At 33.6% G+C, this 20,000-nt stretch overlaps 1 protein-coding gene across 1 annotated transcript in view; it reads left to right on the forward strand.

Annotated features, from left to right (window-relative positions):
• nau (nautilus) overlaps positions 1–13,620 on the forward strand; it is a 169,332-nt gene extending 155,712 nt beyond the window's left edge. The window contains exon 4 of the mRNA XM_067123089.1: positions 10,997–13,620. Coding sequence (XP_066979190.1) covers positions 10,997–11,157 — 161 coding nt within the window. The 3' untranslated portion in view covers positions 11,158–13,620. The remainder of the gene's footprint in view (positions 1–10,996) is intronic.
• The last annotated feature ends 6,380 nt before the right edge of the window (positions 13,621–20,000 follow it).

Consider the following 20,000-nt stretch of genomic DNA (forward strand, 5'->3'; position numbering starts at 1 on the left):
TATATATATAAAATATATATATTTAAAACGTGTTTTGTTCGCATATATAATGGTAAGATAAGGGATATAATGGTAATGCTATTATTGAGAGAGAGAGAGAGAGAGAGAGAGAGAGAGAGAGAGAGAGAGAGAGAGTATTATTACGGCCTCAACATTAATCCCGTGGGCGGGGCTGAGTCATTTACCGGTCACTTGATCTGGTGCCGTCTTAGGTGTGTGGGAGAGTGGGGGAGATGAGATGGACATTGCGTACTCCGGCGACCAGTGAAGAAGAAAGGTATAGGATATTGAATGAAGGAGGAAACTGGGGCATGTTGAGGGAAGGAGGAGAGATCTTTGGAGGAGGAGGGGGTAGGGGGATGACGTAGGAAAAAGGGGGGGGAGGTTCTAGTTGGTTTATGGACAGAAAGGGCACGCCAGGAATGCCCTCCGCAGGACGTTTATCGAGGCCTCGTACCCCGAGATGAAAGAGCGTCCCCGCGCGCAAATGGCTAATTGCTTTTAGTACTAACCACAAGGCCCCGAGAGACACTCTAAACAATCACTCTCTGCTTCTGAAGTGGTTGTTTTTTTTATATATTTTCTTCTCCTTTTGTTATTTATTCTGTATTTTTTTCCTTTTGTTCTAAAAAGCCACAGATAATAAACGAATGGTTGCTGGTTCAAGTTTTTATTTTGGCCTTTTCTGAGGATCTTTCAGTGAGGTGAAAATCTGAAGGTCCTGTTTTCTTTTGTTTTTTCTGTTTTTCTTTCCCTCTCTTCTTCTTTTTTTTTGTCACATTACCATCATTATACAGATTCCCTGATTTCCATCAAAAACTTTTTAAAAATTTTCATTCTTAAAATATACGTAGATCCCAGAAAGATATGTTTATCATCGACAGGATGACCAGTTTCATTAATAATAATAATAATAATAATAATAATAATAATAATAATAATAATAATAATAATAATAATAATAATCAAGTATTTGTGTTTCACTCCACCTTCTAAGGTCAGTGACCGCGAACGAAAAAATAATAGAAAGAAAATGTCAGTAAAAAATTCCAAGTGTGAGATTGGAGCCAGAAGTTATTCCTTTTCTTTGTCTTTTAAGTTGATGATCGATTTCAGATTTTATTCATATTTAGATAACTTTCTGAAACATGCGTTTTTTTTTTTTTTTTTTATCCCTTTTAAATAATTATTTTGAGAGCATGGAAATTCCTCGTGGAGATGCAAGTAAAAATTCATACCGAACTTCCCTCTCGAAGTGATGATAATTTGTTTTCATATTAAGAAGGTATCCAAGTTTATTCTCTCTGACAAGTCGACATATGGTATGATATCACACCTCCCTGAAGCGAATGTCATCAGACTCTTCAAACGTATATCACAGCACTGAGGATAATGAGAGAAATTGTAAAATATTAAGTTTTTGCTCGAATCATTGAATGAGTAGGATTGTTTATTCTCTTGTTGGTAATCAGTGTTTCAAAGAATTAATCTCTGCCTTTAAGAATAAAGTGAATTTCATTTTTTTTATGTGGATTTTCTCATAATTTGAGTATCGCTGGTAAATTTGGCGTGCTAAAGAACTTCCATTGCTTCAAGTGGTTACAGAATCACATTTTATGCAGTCGTTTTTATGCCTTTTTTCTCTAACATTACAGTGGTAGTATTATCATTTTATTATTGTTAATGTTGTTGTTGTTTAAATTATTGAGCAAATAATACTTGGATTTTATTTAAAGTAAGCGAAACGTATGTTTGTTTCTGTGTAGATAAACTTCCTTGGCAGCATTAAACCCCGATGTTTTTATTAAAAGAAAAACATTGCAACTGATCGTTACACATCACCAAATGACGAAATACCTTAGGTAAATGCTCAGTGCTACTTGGCGTATACTTTTGTGCTATTAGAAGAGACGGCAACTAATGCCTTGACCTTCCAGTCTTTTGAAATGATATATCGTCTCAAAATCATCAAATTAATTGTAAGCAATCATAGGTTGTGCTCTTTTTGAGGCATACATATTAGTAAAATAGCCAAACAGAAGTTTGAGATATGGACTGAAATTTATTATATAACAATATCTCACTACGATGGACCAGTAACCAGAAAAGGTTAGTAACAACTGCCCATTTCTTGCTTATCCTGCTAATGGCATTTGGATCGATAGTCACATGCAGTGATCCTTGCAAGGTATTGTATTAAGATATATATATATATATATATATATATATATATATATATATATATATATATATATATATATATAATATATATATATATATATATATATATATAAAACAAGTAAAAACTGCGCCGAAGTTTCTAAAGCGCAATCGAGTTTTCTGTACAACCGCTACAGCGTGTAATCAAGGCCCGGTGGTGGCCTATCTTATATTGTTGCCAGAAGCACGATTATGGTTAGCTTTAACCTTAAATAAAATAAAACTACTGAGGCTAGAGGGCTGCAATTGGGTATGTTTGATGATTGGAGGGTGGATGATCAACATACCAATTTGCAGCCTTCTAGCCTCAGTAGTTTTTAAGATCTGAAGGCGGACAGAAAAAGTGCGGTCAGAATGAAGTGCTGACGGTACGGACAGACAAAGCCGGCACAGTGGTTTTCTTTTACAGATAACTAACTAGCCTGTCCACATACGTTGAGTAATTCATCAACTATTTTTAATGTATTCTGAATAACGTAAGGGATTTGTAGGATTAACATTTTAGAGTCGTCTAGAGTATCTGATCAGTGAGTACATCAAAATGCCGTGTAAAACGTTTCCGAAAGTCATTTGCATATTTTTACATGAATTCTTACTGCTTGCAAGCCTACTGATGGAAGTGCCTTTCAAACTGCTAGACTTTTTCTTCTACATGAACGAACGATTCACTAAAAATGCATAATCAGCATTACCGCGCATTATGTATGAATATGCATTAATGCAAATAGAATGTATAGGTAGCGCTACACTCGCACATAGACATACATATTTGTAATTCTTCATATGAATAGTTTTTTAATTAAAACTGTAGTGACTATAATGCAAAACTTTTTTCAGTATTCAGTCCATATTCCACTGGAAAGTTGTTTGTCGTCTTGAAAGTATTTACGCGGTTGTTAAATAGTAGTAGATAGTAATTCATCAAGGTTAGTGATTAAGGGATTCATACATTTTGAGAAAACCCCACGAAAAATGGTTCTTATAAATTGTCTCAGTTTGAAAAAAAAAAAAAAAAAACAGCGTTAAAATTCCTTTAGCAGAAGAAGCACCAACTTTAAGTTTTGCTTTATTTCAAGGAGGAGATATTAGAAATTTTATTACTTTGCTTTTTAATGTTTTTTAATGTTTTTATTCTCGCTAAAGCCTGGTTAGCTTTAATGGACATTATTCGTGCTTTGTAACTGTTCAGATGAAGCTGAGATGTTTCTTATTTCAGTAAATGAATCTTGGTGTCATTGAAAATACTACCTTGATAATAATAATAATAATAATAATAATAATAATAATAATAATAATAATAATAATAATAATAATAATAATAATAATAATAAAGATTTTAGCCATACCTACTCGGTAATTTCTTTGATACATGAGTTTTAAGATATTTCCCTTGTGGTAATATTACACCAGGGTATTTCATCTTAGTCTTTGTCTCCTTGCCTTGTCTTGACATTCAAGCAGTGTCTTCGTGTTTTCTTCTTTTGTTCAAGGAGTCGTTCTCTCTCTCTCTCTCTCTCTCTCTCTCTCTCTCTCTCTTTTCATTGTTGTCATTGAATGTTTCTCTTATTCTTTTTCAACCCCCATCCTTCCTGCTCTCTCTCTCTCTCTCTCTCTCTCTCTCTCTCTCTCTCTCTCTCTCTCTCTCTCTCTCTCTCTCTCTGATCTTTTTACTGTTGTCACTGAATGTCTGTTACTTTTTATTTCAACCTCCATCCTTCCTGCTCTCTCTCTCTCTCTCTCTCTCTCTCTCTCTCTCTCTCTCTCCTCCTCCTCCTCCTCCTCCTCCTCCTCCTCCTCCTCCTCCTCCTCCTCCTCCTCCTCCTCCTTTATTTCTCGCATTTTTCATCTCATGCCATCCACTTTCCCATCACCTTAGCTGTTGAAAATGAAGACCAAGTGTAAAAGATGACACTGAGGTATTTGAAGAGAGAAGAACAAGAACCGTTGATGGAAATAAGACGAGGATAAAGAAGAGAAGACGAAAAGTTGTAGAGAGAGGAACAGGAGGAGGCAACGAGGTAGAGGGTAGCACTTGAGAAGGCGTTGTAAAAACCCCTTCTCCATCAGATGTAGCGAAGGGGAAGAGGGTTGGCGGGGAGGTTATATGTCGTGGAAGGGGTGATTGGGGTGGGGAGGTGGGAAGGGGGGGGGGGCAAATATAGCGATGTTTACATATTTGTATAGCTATTCATGTGCCAAGCGCCAAGAAACCAACCAGCGTCTGGAGCCGCAGAGAGTTCGCATGGGAGGATTCCTTTAGTCTTCGCGCGCGAGAAAATATTGGACATCGAAGTGTAAACATTGTATATATTCTGCTTTTTAAAAAGCACCCCGTTGCTTTTTCCCCACAGCTAAATTCTACCTAGAACGGGCACGTGAAAGCTAAAGATAGATTCCGACGACTTTTATTCTCTTCCTCAGTTTTTTTTTTAAATAATGCTGACTTGATGTTTTGGTTCCGATTTCTTTTTTGTGTGATGTAATCACGATGCGATTAGACCATTTGACTGCTTAGCGAAAGTGGCATACGCCCACGAGCAACACTGACAGACACACTTATTTTAAAAACGATATTGCCAAGTCGGAAAACACATGGCATTAGGGAGTGTATATACCGAAAAGTCATATCATTACCCATTAAGATTTAATTCGTCATAAAACTTTATACGAGCAGAAATAAATTTTACTTGTGTCAGGCGGAGAAGAAGCTGCTGGCTTGGTGTTCGCTAAAACCCTTTTTTTCCTTCCGAATGACTCATAAGACCCGCGTTGGCAAACAAACCCGCGGAATTCAAATATTCCGTCTTGAACAACAACAATTTTTTTCCTTATCTTGTAATTGACGATAAGATACAGCGATAAGTGTGATCTTTAATGATCTTAGACGAAGAAAAAAAAGGAAGATCTGATAGGCTAAGGTTCCCGAGAAAACGAACACTCTCTCTCCGAGAGAGAAGAGCTGTTGGCCGCGTTCTTTTTAAACAGCTTTCAAACCAGGACTCGGACAAGGATAGATGCTGTCTAACACTACCTCGGTACGTTTGGTAAATAAGTTTATTTTCTACCTCTAAAACAGTTATGTCACGAAATCGGTCGAGAAGGGATTTAAATATTCGTGTCATCTGGTGTTTTTAAAAGCGGAGAGAGGTAGTGAGTAGCCATTCTTTGAACTGTTGCTGTAGCGAAGAGGACAAATTAAAAAGAGAATGTGCGCGTTGGTGTGACACGGAGATAAATGTTCATTTTAGATTCGGAATATTATGATCAACGGAAGAAAAACACATGAAGAGGTTTTAAAAACACATAGCTTGTTTTCCAAACACGAGACAGTGAATATACGTACGAAAATAAACAACTCCGGACAAACTTCTCGCTAAGTTTGAACATCACAGCGCGAAGAAGACATTTCCTTTTGTAAACAATTTTATTCAGAGCTCCTTATTTTCTGTCAATAAATGATAATGATTTTTGATATTTTGACATGTTCTGTTTTGCCTACGCGCGTGTGCATTTGCCTGCAACAATTTTGCTTCTTAATTGTTATGTTGTGGATAAAAATAGTGATTTTATATAAGGTTAACGTCGGTGGCCCAAATGTTACTTCGTCAAAGACCCTGAGCTACCTTTGCGTAAATTCTGTTGCGCTCTCACGCGTGCTAGTCATGGATATATATATATATATATATATATATATATATATATATATATATATATATATATATATATATATGTATATATATATATATATATAATATATATATATGTATATATATATATATATATATATATATATATATATATATATATATATATATATATATATATATGTATGTATATATAGCCTATATATATGTATATATATATATATATAATATATATATATATATATATATATATATATATATATATATATATATATATATATATATATATACATATATATATATATATATATATATAATATACATATATATATATATATATATATATATAATATACATATATATATACATATATATATAGAATATAAATGTGAGTGTGTGTATTGGTGAATAGTATCTCTCTCTCTCTCTCTCTCTCTCTCTCTCTCTCTCTCTCTCTCTCTCTCTCTCGGCCCCGCCGGGGATGTGACAGCGACAAACCCTGTGTAACTGTGTGATATCATCAGTGAATTGCGTATTTGGTTAGTAAGTGATTGTTGTGGGTCGCTGTTGCTTGAACTGCGCAGAGAAAGGTACAGTCCCGAGTCAAGACATAATACCGAAAGAGCTTCACAGAGGCAATCCTCATCTCGTTGGGGGAACCTCATCAAGGTATTCTCGTTGGGAGGGCCTCATCGAGGTATTCCGCTTTCCTAACGGAATGAGAGGATTAACCCTCTCGTTTGTGTTTACTAAAGCCTAGGAATAACACTGAATGGTGATTGTATCTACTCGATTTTATTTTATTAACGTAAATAGTTTTTCAGTTTTTTATCTTTTTTTATTAAATTTTGAAGATAAAAAGCACAGAAAACTACATAGTATGTTTCTTGTTAGTTATTCAGCATTGTCCTCTTAAATTTATTTTTTAATTTCATTTTTATATTTTTACTTATCGATGAGGCGCCACTTGCGGGTGTTTCCTAAGTGTAATGTTTTCAATATGGCCAGTGAGTGCCATGACAGCAAATCATTATAGTCTCCCCTTTTATAACTGAATATTAGACATGGATTTCATCCATGACCTTATGTATTCAATCAGTTTCAGACGCTAAAGTACAAACTTAATTTGCTGTATTTGTTACCGAAGAAAAATACTTGTATCGGTCAAGATTCTTATAATGGATTGGACTCCACATGGAACACAACGAATGAACTTTTGATTGATATTTAAAAAAAAATTTTAATGGTTTTAATATCATAGAATTTTCACAAAGGCTGGTATTAAATTTCAAATGATTGATACTGAATGTATTGGGTTGTTTAATTTTTGATCGCATACGCTGAACTAAGCTTCTAAACAACTGCTCGTGGGAAAAATTTATTTCTACTTTTCATCCACTTTGGGCTAAGCATTTTCACTATTCATTGTTTAGTGAGCAACACTGTTTGATTAAATTATTATATATCTTATTTAATATTAACACAGTTTTTCAGATGTTTTTAAGATTTTTGCTGAACAAAAATCTTGAAAAGTATAACCAGATATTATTATTATTATTATTATTATTATTATTATTATTATTATTATTATTATTATTTTTTTTTTTTTGCCAATAACATCTATTGAGTTGTAAGTAAAATGAATTTGATAGTTTATATTTTAAAGAGGTGAGGTGGAAATCAGCTAGAGAGAGAGAGAGAGAGAGAGAGAGAGAGAGAGAGAGAGAGAGAGAGAGAGAGAGAGAGAGAGAGAGAATTCGTTAAATATTTTAGCCACAAACGATAGGCTATAAATACACTCCATTATATTCATTACCTCACTTATGTGCATTCATTGTATAGATAAGGTAATGGGAAAATACTTTTTCATATTTTCTGCATCTTAGCTGAATGTTTCACATTTCGGTAAATATACGAAACTACAGTATATTAACTAGAGAACTACGAATTATTTTTTAGTCCCACAGACTTTGTTTCAGAAGTTAGATAATTAATTTGCAAATGTAATTTTAGTACCTGAAATGTAAGATACTTTCAATGATTTTCGCTTGCTTTGATGTATCTGCACAATTTTCTAAATGCTCTTATGTATAATACAAATCGGAAAATGTATACATACATACATACGTGTGTGCATTCTTACACTGAGAGAATGCAGAAGAGCTTGATATATATAGTTTTATATATATGTGTGTGTATGTATAAATATGTTATATATGTGTGTTTATTTATACTCGAGCGTTATTTAAACAGTACTTAAGAATCTTATATATGTATATATTTTGTATTAAAAATACTGTTTAAAATATGATTGCGGTACTATCCGAAATGTAACGTCCGTCTCCTTTTATATACACTGGAATTCTTTGGTCTTATATACATACATACATTCATACATACATACATACATATGTATATATATATACATACAGTATATATATATACATATATATATATAAAACAGAAGAGAGTACACATGTGGCTGTGAGTGAGTAAGCGAGAGACATCACTATAATCCTAGCATGAGGAATGAGGTGCCAGTCCCCACCCACATCCAAGTCATACGTCTCGAGGAAGGATTAAGGGGGCGAGATTACGCCGAAATCCTACTTTCTCTCCTGATTGACGGCAGGAGACCTTTAAAATGGTCTTCCGGGATTTACAAAGTGCCAACCGCAAACATGTGAATGAAGGAGGGTTGAAAAAATAGCCCAAAATAAGAGTAGAATCGGTTAGGTGTATTATTAACAGGGCGTTGGTAGCGCCAGTGTTTTCGGCTCGCGCATGCGTATACCCGGGTACTGCAATTTTCGCTCTTGAAGGTTGAACGTATAAGAATCAGAAGATTATTTCAGTGGTTTATATATATATATATATATATATATATATATATATATATATATATATATATATATATATATATATATATATATATGTGTGTGTGTGTGTGTGTGTGTGTGTGTATATATATGTGTGTGTGTGTGTATATGTGTGTGTTTGTGTGTGTGTGTTGTGCAAGGGAAGCTATCTCACATCTGTACGGTAGGCGCGTTAGAAATGTATCCTTCCCTACGTATCTTGAACCAATAGCCTATAATAAGATCTTCCTAAATAGTAAAGGCCCTTCCGGTTTAGAACTTTAGCGCGTCCATTAAACCGTTGTATTCGAGTTATGCAATTAGTTTTTACCACACTGTTATGTCTGCATAATCAAATCATCTTGAAACCTTTCAATCTGTCTATTTAAAGTGAGCTAACATTGTTTACCTTTCCTTTTCTGCCCATTTACGTTTCTCGCCTTTCTAAATCTTACTGATCATATGCTCGCAAATAAGTTCATGTCAGTTCACACACTTAAAAATTCACATTCAGCCATCAAGAAAGACGAGACTCAACAAACATCTGTGAGTTGAAACTTACTACTATGTGCACATAACTCATTTAATATTTTTTCTCAGTTTCCAGAAATACCGTTTCCTTTCCTTCCTCACCTATTCTGAAACTGACTTATTTTCTTCTTTTACCATCATTCGTTTTATTTACTCCATATCTGTGTCAGGCCTTTCTATTTTTCCGTTATATATACTAGCTGTCATCTTTCTGTCTTTCTTAATTCCATCCTCTTTCTAACTTTAATCTTGCTAAATTTTGGAAACATTTCCTAATTTTAATCTTGCTAAACTTTGGAAACACTTTCTAATTTTGCTAAACTTTGGAAACACTTTATAATTTTAGTCTTGCTAGAGTTTGGAAACATTTTCTAATTTTAATCTTGCTAAGCTTTGGAAACACTTTATAATTTTAGTCTTGCTAAGCTTTGGAAACACTTTATAATTTTAGTCTTGCTAAGCTTTGGAAACACTTTCTAATTTTAATCTTGCTAAACTTTGGAAACACTTTCTAATTTTAATCTTGCTAAACTTTGGAAATACTTTATAATTTTAATCTTGCTAAACTTTGGAAACACTTTCTAACTTTAATATTGCTAAATTTTGTTTCCAACTGCTATTTCCAGCGTTCCCAAACCATCTGGCAGTTCTCTCATCTCAAAAATTCGTTACCTCATCTTTTCTTTCCGTACCTTCCCTCTTTGCGCCATCAACATGAATATTAAACAACCGCAGAGACATAACACGCCGTTGGCCGAGGGTCATTTTTACACCGAAGTAGTCATCATACCCCCCTACAAGTTCTTACACAAGCTTCTCTGTCACCATAAAAACATATCATTTGTAACAAAACAGCTTTCCGAGTCACACATCCCCAATACCTTTTTCATGACGCCTCTGTCAATTGCCAGTTTTTACCTTCATAACGTCCACATTATCCACATATCCTCTCATAAACATTCGCACTGCTCTTCTCCTGTCAGGCCTTCCGTCATCAGTCGTTCTTTCTAATGAATGTATCCCGTACAAGTCTTCTTAAACTGATGTTATCTTATCTCAATTCATGCAATCTTTTGTTTCAGCTTTTCCGTGATACAATGATTTTGGCTGTGTATCCCCAGATAGATCCACCACACACAGACAGTTATGAGCCACTGCCTGTGCCTTTCTCTTCTTCAAATGCATGTATATAAATTTACTTTATGAATATGAATTCGAGAAAATTTATTTATCGCTTTCACTGTACATACTGTTCGATATGGACATGCTCTGCGCAAGTTTAATACCTTATTGTTATTATTATTATTATTATTATTATTATTATTATTATTATTATTATTATTATTATTATTATTATTAGTCTGAGAGATCGTTGTGTACATTCTACAGTACACGCAGTGGGAGTTTGTGCATACTTTTTATAAGATTATTATTATTATTATTATTATTATTATTATTATTATTATTATTATTATTATTATTATTATTATTGCTAAAAAATTTGCAACCTCCTGAAAAACAATGTGTATTAAAATTCCACAATTATATAGTAAATTATATTACACTGTAAAATATACAAGCAAAGACTTTCGAACTTCTCAACGGTGTTCCTCATCAGTGTAAACCTTAACTATATAATTGTGGATTTTTATTACACACATTATTATTATTATTATTATTATTATTATTATTATTATTATTATTATTATTATTATTTCTTTAACGCGTATTCTTCTGTTACAGGCCACGAACAGCAGGGCGCGGGGAACCCAGCCTCCACTTCTTCGCTGGACTGCCTGTCCCTGATCGTCGAATCCATCAGTCCTTCCACCACCGGAATCCTCAACTCCGTCTCCGACAAAGATCACTTATCGCAGCCTCCTTCACAGAAGACACATATCTAATAGCCCCTTTTTTTTTTTTTTTTTTTGTAACCTATGTATCGGTCAGAAATTCTTAATAAACAAAAATGCTTTTTTATTTCTTCATTTTGCTTGATTATTATTATTTTTTCTGTTCTTCTCAACCTAATCTGTTATCTATGGTGCAGCACTATATTATGACCGGAAATAATAAGGAAAAAGCCACAATAATGTATAGTATATGAGCGGTTGTATTTTTCCAAAATACAAAAAATAGGTAAAAAAGGGGGAGTTTGAACGTATGCACAACGGTCCTCTTCAGCCAATTCAGTTGGCTGAAGAGGACCGCTGTGCAAACGGTCGAAAGCTTCCCCCCTTTTTTTTTTTTTTTACCTTTTTTGTATTTTGAAAAATACAGTCGTTCATATACATTATTGTGGCGTTTTACTTACTAATCGGTCATTTTCCGAACGGACCTGTTTCTTCGTGAGGTCGTTGCGTGGGACCAGAAGAAAATGTGCCTTTTTTATATTCAACGGACTTCTGATAAATCGATTTAAAAAATGGCGCTGACATGACTTGTGACAAAACAGTTTTCCTTATCAAATGGAATTAAGTCAAGGTACATTTACTGATTCAAGTACTGTATTATATATAACTGCAAGTATGTGAGGAACTTAGACCATCCAGAAAAGGCCAGCCATAGAGTGCACCGGCAAAGAAGAATTTCTTGAAATACTAGGCCTAGTTTTGTGTGACTTCGAGACTATCAAAGGATCTTGGAGTAACTTTAAACAGACTTGCCAAGGAAATGTTGTGACCCGGAGTACACTTATTCGGTATAATTATTTAGTGTGAAAGTACTTAAACTGAGATTTTAGTGAAGAACACTAAAACGGAAGTGCCGAACAAGCCAGCCAAGAGCCTGAGCGTCTTTCCAGCAGAAACTTCCAGATGCCTTCCAGTTCTGTGAAACCCTTCCAGCAACAGTTGGCCGCCATGACGTATTCTGTTGTCAGTTCTTGCCCTCTGTTGATGGTATAGAGGCACTTATGAATTTTGTTAAAATTAAGTGCAAATATATAGAAAATATATGTATATTTTGTATGATGGATTTATAAAAAAAAATAATAAAAAGAGATAAGGGGAGTTTAAGTAGGCTTGCTTATTATGATTTGTCGTTCTGTCGTAATTCGTGTCATTATCTGTAACTAAAGAGGAAAACTTTGAATGGTTTAGACAGGCATTGACGAAATTGTTTTTGAATATTAGGTAAATGTAAGGCATATGTGGAATGTCAGTCTTGAACATATTAAAAAGAAAGATAATTGAAATTGTATATTGAATAGACACGTAACGGATGTTTGATTTAGTTTTTGTAGTGCTTGAATGATTTTGGAAAACACTGAATAAGATTATGTTATTCGACTTTGAAACGTATTTCAGTATAAAACTACGAAGAAAATGTGTACGAATGATTTGGTTTATAAATGTTTCAACCCAGAAAATAATTAATGTAGGTGTACACTTTTGCCTTGCTAGTCAGCAAATTATTTTTTCACAATGCCGCATACTTTTTGTAAGGTAACGCGTCTGCAGTATTCCCGAGGGTGTAATAAGCTTAATTCTTTTTTTTTTATGTGAGTACTTCAGGGACGATCAGGGTATTCTGTGTAAGACAGTAATTTAGTTATGGCTAGTCCAAATAATAATAATAATATTACTTGAGTAGTCCAGTCATTTTCAAAGTAAATTGCGCCCTTGCTGGCCAGTCTGCATTTGCTTGCGTGATTCCATAACAGTAAACAGTAAAAAAAATAAATAAAACATTCTGCAAACAAAGGTTGTGTTTACAAAGACATGTGTAGGCAAATCGCTTTGAAATTCAGTAGCTATCCTGTAAGGCGGAATTTTTCGCCATCTACTCAAGTCGTGGATTTTCGAATTGATTCTACAGTTCTCCGAATCTCCTCAACGTTTCGTTTAATTAAGACATTTTTTCTAATACTCATTCAGTCTGTTCTGGGAAGCCGTGAGTCAAGGATATTCTTGAAAGATAAGTGAAAAAATAAACTTGTACTTAATGTATGTATATATGGACAACAGAATTAGTCTTTTTTTTCTTTTCTCTTATATATTTTGTATTCATTCTCTCTTTTTAAGTTTCTTTAGTGATAGTTTTTAGACGGTAGAGTACGATGCTTCGTTTGCCTGTAAATTGCTTTAGTAACCAAATTTCAGCAGACTGACATATTTTTAGCATAATTCTAATTTAACTATGAATTAAGAGGCTTAGTACCAAAGAATTTCAAAGTTTGCGTTCGTCGTCACCGAATGTGAAGGGTAACGGAGTGATTAGTTGATTGATCGATGAATATCATGAACTGGCGTTACAGTAGCACAAGTCAGAAGAGTGGCTGTGCAGGGACGTCGCGTATTTCAGTATGATGGGAACAAGTTCCAAGGCTTCTGAGAATCTTTCTTGAAGATGTATGTTTGTGTGTATATATATATATATATATATATATATATATATATATATATATATATATATATATATATATATATATATATATTTGTATATATATATATATATATATAATATGTATATATATATGTATATATATATATATATAATATATATTATATATATGTATATATATATATATATATATATATATATATATATATATATATATATATATATATATATATATATATATATATATATATATAATCTCAAATGATGATTATTTTGCTCTGTATAAATTTCTGACAAATGTAAAGAATCTCTGAAATGTGATGCTAAGGTGATGCCAAATGATCATGATTTAAATGTTCGTCATATTTTCAATCTGAAACTGTCACGTTCTTATAAGCTCTAGATGACAATGCTGGGTTGGACTCCGACTCCAGCGGCACATTTTCGTTTTTTTTTTTTTTAGGCATTTTGACGAAAGCTTAAACGATATAAAATTCAAAAAATAAATAAAACTAAAAGAGTGGTTGTTTTATTTCGTCCCTTTGTGGGTCAAGAGGTAATTGCTGTAGTTGTTTGAGAAGTTCAGGCATTTTGGTGGCTTTGACAGGTTTTGAGATAGAGTGTGGACTCTGTCATACTTCTTTGGTTAAAATAAATTACATATTATATTCATACAAATCATTTTGATATGATTTTAATTAAAAATTATGATTGTCTCAGCAGTGTTTAATGCACAATAAAGTTTCTCTATTTTGCTAATATATGTATATATATACATATATATATATATACATATTTTTTTTGTAGGCGCAAGATCACTGAATAACTAAAAAATATTAATAACTGACAGTGAGTACATTATTTTTCTCATGCAGAAAAAAGAATTTATAAAAACGGAAACTTATTATAAATTAAACTGCTGATGCAGCCATAATTTTTAATGGTACGTGTTTACGAGAGTCTCCTTTCTAAACATTTTGATACAGTCATATTTTTATGTTTATTAATATAGTCATACTTTTATGCGTGCGTATATAGCTTTAGATGTATACCGGTGTGTATGGTTCATTGTATATGTGTATATTTTTTTCAGCATGAAGCCGTTTCACCTAACAAGGGCGACTCCGAGAAACACAACACAATGGTCACCGCAATGTTCATACTTTTTACCCATTATCCTCATGATTGCTCATCTAGTCATTTCCTTTTAAAATTCTGAATAGACGTTAAGAATGTTTTGTAATACTCAGATGTTATTCCTTAACATCAATTAGCGTGTGCAACCGATCGAAGCAAACGTTTATCAAGATTTACGTAACGTGATGAAGTGACGACTGAATTCTAGCGGATAATTCGCTGGAAGTGTCCTCTGCTTGGTTAATATATGATTAATTTATCGACAGCATCGAGATCAGTTATATCAGTGATCGAATAGGGATGATTTGTCGTTTATTCCTTATGGAATGTGAAGGATCAGAGAATTCATGCTACATATTTGCCGACAAAACTACACTCACACGCACTTTGGAAGTTTTTCGAGTCACTGTGAACTTGCCCGGCTAGTAAATGGGTACCGGCATTGTTCAATAATAATAATAATAATAATAATAATAATAATAATAATAATAATAATAAAATAATACTAAAAATGCAAAACTACTTCAAAAACTAGCAATCACATTAGGTCGCCTGCTGATAGTAGCAGTTGTAATGAGAGTCGCTCAGTTATAGCAACTGCAGTATATACTGTAAAGTAGCGTAGTAGCAATATTAATAGTAGCCATAGTAGTAGCACTAGGAGTATATAGTCTAGCTCCATTCCAAAACTTGAACCACTACAAGTTTTCCAGATTTGAGTAAGAAGCGTCCATGTAACCTACATACATACATGTAAATTCATTAATATCTTCGGTAATATTAGTTCAAATACGTTATCTCCCAAAACACAAGCTGCAACGGTCTTCCAAGCTTAGTAATAAATCTATACACAGTTGATATGATAACATAAATTTAATACTTTTTGTTTGATCTATATGCAGAGAAAATATTCCTAAAATTGACCGAAGTTGATGATAGGCCTAATACGCTCACTGAAGTTAGTAGTTGTACAATTACTGCCCCTCTTCGATTTCAGGCTGTGCTCTACAAAACATTAGAACAACATTCCTGTTAGTGTTGCCATTGCTGGCACTCCTTTATTGTTGAGAATGTGGTACAACTTATTAAGGACAGTTTTCTGAGTTATGCTGGTGTTTATTTATGCGTTATCTGTTTAGTGGTTTCTTCTCTTTTTCAAATGTTGATTGCTCTACAAAAGTTTGTTTCGTGATTAAAATAATTTAGAATTGTTAAGTATGATTGTTTTCATGTTAAACAACAACAACAACAACAACAACAACAACAACAACAATAATAATAATAATAATAATAATAATAATAATAATAATAATAATAATAATAATAATAATAATAAAGTAAGATTAGTGTGTATAAATTAATGTGTTCATATGAGGATGGGAGCGATTGTTTCGCGGAGGGTAGGGGGAAACGGCGACGTCAGGTACCCTACGGTCTTCCACTGCCAGTTCCAGTGTTATTCAAATTGTACTTAGTAGTGCCATGTTATATATCCATACTATATATATATATATATATATATATATATATATATATATATATATATATATATATATATATATATATATATATATATATATATATATATATATTTATATATATATATATAAATATATATATTATATATATATACATATATATATATATATATATATATATATATATATATAATATACATAAATATATATAAATGTGTATGTGTAATATATATATTATATATATATACATATGTATATATATATATATATATATATATATATATATATATATATATATATATATATATATATATATAAGATAAATATATATAAATATGTGTGTGTGTTTACAGGGCTAGGAAGAAACATACAACAGCCTGTCTTTTTAAATCCTTCAGCGCTTGCATCACTGATAAACAACCTGTGACGATTTCTACTAAATCGTCGGCTCTCCAAACAACGTCAACTGCCCCAGTCTCCTCTGAAGTGTAGTTTCACCCTTCACCGTACCTTCTAACTCTCCCTTTTTATATAACTATCCTCCTTCTGCTCCTGGTTATTTTAAAATTTGTCCGAATCGTACATACTTTTCACCAACCCATCCTCCTCCATACTAACCTATCTTTTAAGATGTTTCAAATTTTTACAAAACTTTCGTCGCGTCGCTAAATATGTCATCTATTCAACCATTCTTACTTGGCATATGGTATGTGGACAGTTTCCCACAACAGCTTTCCGTTTCTTTTTTTTTTTTTTTCTTTTTTTACTTCGCTTTCATGAAGAGAATCTCCAGTTATCAGTGCATTTTTTGCAAATTCCCACTCTCTGGAGATTTCTCTTAAAATCCCTTGAGTGCCGTAACTGCCTTCATGCCCAATCTTCTCTGGCCGATCCCTTTCATTTTACCATCTTTTATAGCACTAATCACTCGTATGAGACAAGTACTTCCCAACTACTCCCATTCTATCACAGTCCGTGCTAGCATCATCACTCCTACCCTCCAAAGTGCTTTGGTTACCATATGATATTATCCTCTTCTGAAGACTTTCAGTTTTTTCGCTAACCTTTGAAGCTTCTCTTCAGCACAACCCGTTGGTAATGATTCCTCAAACGTTTCCCACATTTACAAATAAAAATTCAATTTGGAGCTTTTATGAATAATTTATAGTTTGGAGACATATCGTCGCTCATCCAGTGTGAAAAATACTATAGCGGAGGATGGATAATATTTCTAATATAAATTTCATACTGACGATGGGTTTTTCTCAATGTTGCATTTCCATTTTCTGCCTTTTCCCTGACATTTTCTCTTCATTCCATTTATAAGATTGAAACAAGAACGGATATAGAACGCACTTGTTTTTGAAACGAAATGCTACACCGAACTAGCCACTATCCCGTTACATATTTAGATACAGTAAATATTTTCAACTATTTGATCGGTCTTATATATATATATATATATATATATATATATATATATATATATATATATATATATATATATATATATATATATATATATATATATATATATATGTGTGTGTGTGTGTATGTGTGTATTTAAAAAGCTTTCTCTGGGGTCTTTAAGTCACACGTTTTGCTTCCCTTTTACTTTCAAACTTGTCTCAGGTAATTTTAAAACTGGAACTTTATTACTGCATTTACTTCCATTACAATTTCTTTGCCTCCTTAATAATTTCACTCAGATTCCTCATTAACATTCCTTCATTTCTCGCCTTTTCTCTTTCACTTTCTCCTCGACTTTCTTATTCTTTCTATAAGATACCTCATCTGTTTTGCGATCCCATCTCATACAATCCTCTATTTTACTTTACCCAGTTTTTCATTCCATAACTACATGCTTTTTGTTTCATCCTCTTATAATATATCACCATTGATTTCCTGCTTGCCCACTGACCTTGCCCTTGACCTTTGCAAACTCATCGTTTCCTCATTCCACTTTTGTTCGTTAACCTTAGTCCATTTTTCGCTCATCTTCAAAGCCACTTTAATTCATAACTTTCACGGCCTTATATTAAATGTTTCCCTCCTTCCTCTGTAACTCGGTTTTCACTTTCCTTTCAACCAGATCATAGTCAGAGGCACCTCCATCCTCAAATCTTTTCATTACGTCCAAGAACTTGCTCCTCCTTCCACTCTGTACTAACATTTAACTTAAAAAACTTTTCTCCGCCATTTTATCTCTCCCATATGGTTACAAAACTTACTCTTAAAAAACGCACCCTAAGCATTGCATTCTCAGAGTAAGATTTTAATGCCTGCAAATATAACAAAAAACAAACTAAAGGAACAGCGTCATGTAAACCAATGTCACATAAGCACAAAGCAATCAAACTTGATAGGTATTTCTTTTTCCCCACCGCCAGGTTATGGAATTTTCTTCTTGCTTATTTTTCTGGGGTTTTATAACCATCTGTCTTCTAACAGATGAGGATAGGTTGCCCGTCCCATTGGCCTCATTATTGGAAGAGAATAATTTCACAGTAATGTAACATGACTGAAACGTTACATCAGTCACTGGTTCCCTTCGTTCCAGTCTTATTCAGGAGAGTAAATACTTTTTATCCGATTTTAAGAGAAGTGACGGCGTCGCTAACCACAGTAGCTTGTTATTAGTTTGTAGAATCAAATCGATCAGTAAAGACAGGTTACTACTACTGAAGCATGATGAAACAGTGGAGTATCTATTCCATTTTAGTTTACAATCAATTCCTTCATTCCAGTGCGTCTGGAAGTCATTCAATACTCAACTCTTTAAGACTGAGAGAATTTTTTTATCGCATCTGTAAGTGTTATGAAGTTCCTACTAATAAAAAATATCAGATCAAATATTTTCTGTAAATATTAAAAGAAATTGCCTCAAAATTAAAGTTAACAAAAGACAATTGTAATCACAGATGAAATCATTTCTTCAAATACAGGAAACGCTCCTGTACAGTATTGCGAAGAACCTCCACGCCCCAGATGGCACCGTACAGAGAATGCGATGCTTGCATTAGATCATAACTCAACATAAACGACAATTTGCATGATTGATGTGATTTGTCTGAAAGTAAGTAAATCTGATCCCGGCAACAGGGTGATTAAGCCCGATTTAGCTGGCGATATAAACAACTCTTGGCAAAGAGACCATCAGAATGCTTCACTCAGAAGAGTCTCGTTGAATGCCTCTGGTGCCACGCTTTTGAGTGCCACCTCCCAGAGGCACATCCATCATGCCCTCACGTGTTTTGCCCGACACCGAGGCACGCTTCAGCATTCACGGTCGCCGAGGTTTTGTTACCGCAGGTGTATTGATTAGACGAATTTCAGGAAGATGACGACGAAAGGGAGACTTCAGGGTATTCCTCAAGGTCAAGAGACTTTTGATACCTCGCGGTGAGACGCTGCTGATAAAAGATAACCTCTCAAGTGAGGAAGAGGCCGTGAAGGCTTAGTGCCAGCTAATGTGACAACATCACAGGAGGAAAGAACAGGCTTGCTTCATTATTCTTGGTATATTCTCCGACTATGCGTAATTGATTTTTTAGTTTGCCTTTTTTTTATCCAGTTGCTCAAGATGTGAGCTTGAAAGAAGCGAAAGTTCGTTATCATTAGAGAATTCAAATGACTACGGGTTGATTTTAGATGTTTTTAGTTTGCTTCCTTAATAATATGTCATCGAGCAAAACGCTGTGAAATCCTCAAAGAATTTAATCTCGATATTTAGCTTTCGAAGTTTTACTTAACAAAATTTTGTTGATATGTTGAAGGCCTGACGTTCA

Source organism: Macrobrachium rosenbergii, chromosome 21, assembly GCF_040412425.1.
Source record: "Macrobrachium rosenbergii isolate ZJJX-2024 chromosome 21, ASM4041242v1, whole genome shotgun sequence".
Classification (NCBI taxonomy): domain Eukaryota; kingdom Metazoa; phylum Arthropoda; class Malacostraca; order Decapoda; family Palaemonidae; genus Macrobrachium; species Macrobrachium rosenbergii.